This window comes from Cystoisospora suis (genome assembly GCF_002600585.1).
Source record: "Cystoisospora suis strain Wien I chromosome Unknown contig_12096, whole genome shotgun sequence".
Lineage (NCBI taxonomy): Eukaryota > Apicomplexa > Conoidasida > Eucoccidiorida > Sarcocystidae > Cystoisospora > Cystoisospora suis.
Window position 1 is genome coordinate 719 of NW_027164859.1, and position 2,119 is coordinate 2,837.

The 2,119-nt window shown below is 41.9% G+C and overlaps 1 protein-coding gene across 1 annotated transcript in view; it reads left to right on the plus strand.

Moving 5' to 3' along the window:
- The window catches only part of CSUI_011469 (otu family cysteine protease), a 2,491-nt gene extending 709 nt beyond the window's left edge, over positions 1-1,782 (plus strand). The window contains exons 2-3 of the mRNA XM_068071567.1: positions 489-993; positions 1,323-1,782. Of these exons, the coding sequence (XP_067916457.1) occupies positions 489-993; positions 1,323-1,528 (711 nt within the window). The 3' untranslated portion in view covers positions 1,529-1,782. The remainder of the gene's footprint in view (positions 1-488; positions 994-1,322) is intronic.
- Positions 1,783-2,119: the final 337 nt, after the last annotated feature.

Genomic DNA, 2,119 nt, shown 5'->3' on the forward strand with positions numbered 1-2,119 from the left:
ATTAAAGATAGATCGACTAAAGATAGTTAGGTCAAAGACAGGTAGATAGATAGATAGACACGTACAGACATAGCGAATCAGATGAAACATAGACTGATAGAGACATCGATAGATAGCTAAGTAGATAGAAATGTGTGTAAAGTGCTCGTGGCTCGACTTCCGCTCCACCACTTCATGCATGGATGAGGTACCTGTTCTCCTTCTTCTTCTCCTTTAGAAAGACATTCGCTCTCCTCCTCCTATTTCTTTCCTTCTTTCTACGCGTTTAAGTCGTCTTCTTTTTTCTTTCCTTTCACCCCCATTCTTGCTTTTCATTTCTTCCCTAAATTCCTTTTCTCCCGACAAGAGTTACATCAGAGAAAGATCACATCTCTTCGAACTCAGTTCAGTACATAGGTACAGTCTTTCTTCTTCTTCTTCTTCTTTTTCCTTTTCTTTTTCTTTATCTTCTGTATCTTTCCCCCTTGGTATGTGTGGTTGTCTTGTAGCTTCTCCAAGCAGAAGAGAAGAAGGCTCTCTCGAAGGCAAGAGGAGGCGGACGAGAAGAAAAGGAGAAGATTTCGGCTCTCTACGAAAGGAAGAGAAAGGATCTAGAAGAGAAGCTTCGCAGAGATCTCTCACTTCACGATCACCGTGGCTCTCTCCCGGTAGATGATAGGGATGATAGACAAGAAGAAGAAGAAAGTAGTCCAGGAAGAGACAGTGCGAAAGGAGAGGAGGAAGAAAAAGAAAGAGGGGAGAAACAGGTGCGGGCCTCCTCTAAGACGAATGAAGAGAAGATTTCAGATGGTCTTTGCAGCGAATTCTCTTCTCTAAGTTTCTATGGAAGTAGGATGAGAAGCTCTCATGAAAGAGAGGAAGAAGAACGGACAGGAGGAGGGCAAGGACAGCAAGGAGGGAGAGGAGGGAGAATAAGCAAAGCTTACAAGAGGCGTCAAAAGAAAAGAATAGAAGAAGAAGAAAAATTGCAACTTCTACAAGCTCAACGTGAAGGTAACACTTCCTACATCATACTGCTCTTGCATATCCATCTTTAGTCTATCCATCTTAATCTATCTTTAATCTACCTATCTATCTTTAGTCTATCTATTCTATCGTTCTGTCGTAGTTGTTTTATAGTGTATCTTCTTTTATTTCTTCATGGGGTGGTGGAGTTGTCGAGAGTTTGCTCTCCATATGCTCCTACCTATCACCTTCATTGCTCTCTTTCTTTCCTTTCTTCTTCTCCTCCCTCCATCTCTCTCTCTTCTGCTTCTTTCATCTTCCTTTCCTCTGCTTTCGTCTCCCTTTCTTCTTCTTTTCTCATCCTTCTTTCTTTTTAGCTGAAGGTCCTTCACAAGGGGAGATAGAGATGGAGAGTTTGTGCATGCACTTGGCTGATCAGCAACTAGCCATTCATCCTATAGCTGCGGATGGTCACTGTATGTACAGGTCAGATGCACTATCTCATCTGATACCTCCTTATCCTCCTTCTCCTACTCTTTTCTCTCTCTCTCGTCTTTCTCGTCTTCTCTCCCTATCAAGATAAATCAGGCTACCATCTCTCCTTCATGCACGCACATGGTGTATATACAGTGTAGGACCGGAGATCTTCACGTGCACCTTTTCTTCACGGCTTGCATTCTGTGTGTAGAATATACACACCTTTATGTATGTATATTTCTGTACATAAGGAATATTTACATTTCTGTATATATGTATATATTCACATAGCTGGGAGGTCGACGCATCCGTGTATAAGACGAGCTTTAGAGATATCTTGTTAGGGAGGTCTGGAATGGCTTACATAAAAGTGACTGAGAGGTGTTTAGGAGAGACGCTAGAGGCTCTACCGCACATACATATCCTGAGTGCAGTCTGTCTGTCATGAAACACACCTCTCTTCCCTCCTCTTGCTCTTCTTCGTCTTCTTCTATCTCCTCACATACGTACAATATTCATGACGTAAGGTCACATCGTATGACCGCATGCATAGATATATAGACATACAAACATATATATATATATACGTGTATACACTGTATATGTATGTCTATGTATGGCTATGCATGTATGTGTCTCTACTTGCTTGAGGAGCATCGGTTTGTTTCTTTCTATCTTTGTGTGGAACTGATGGTCC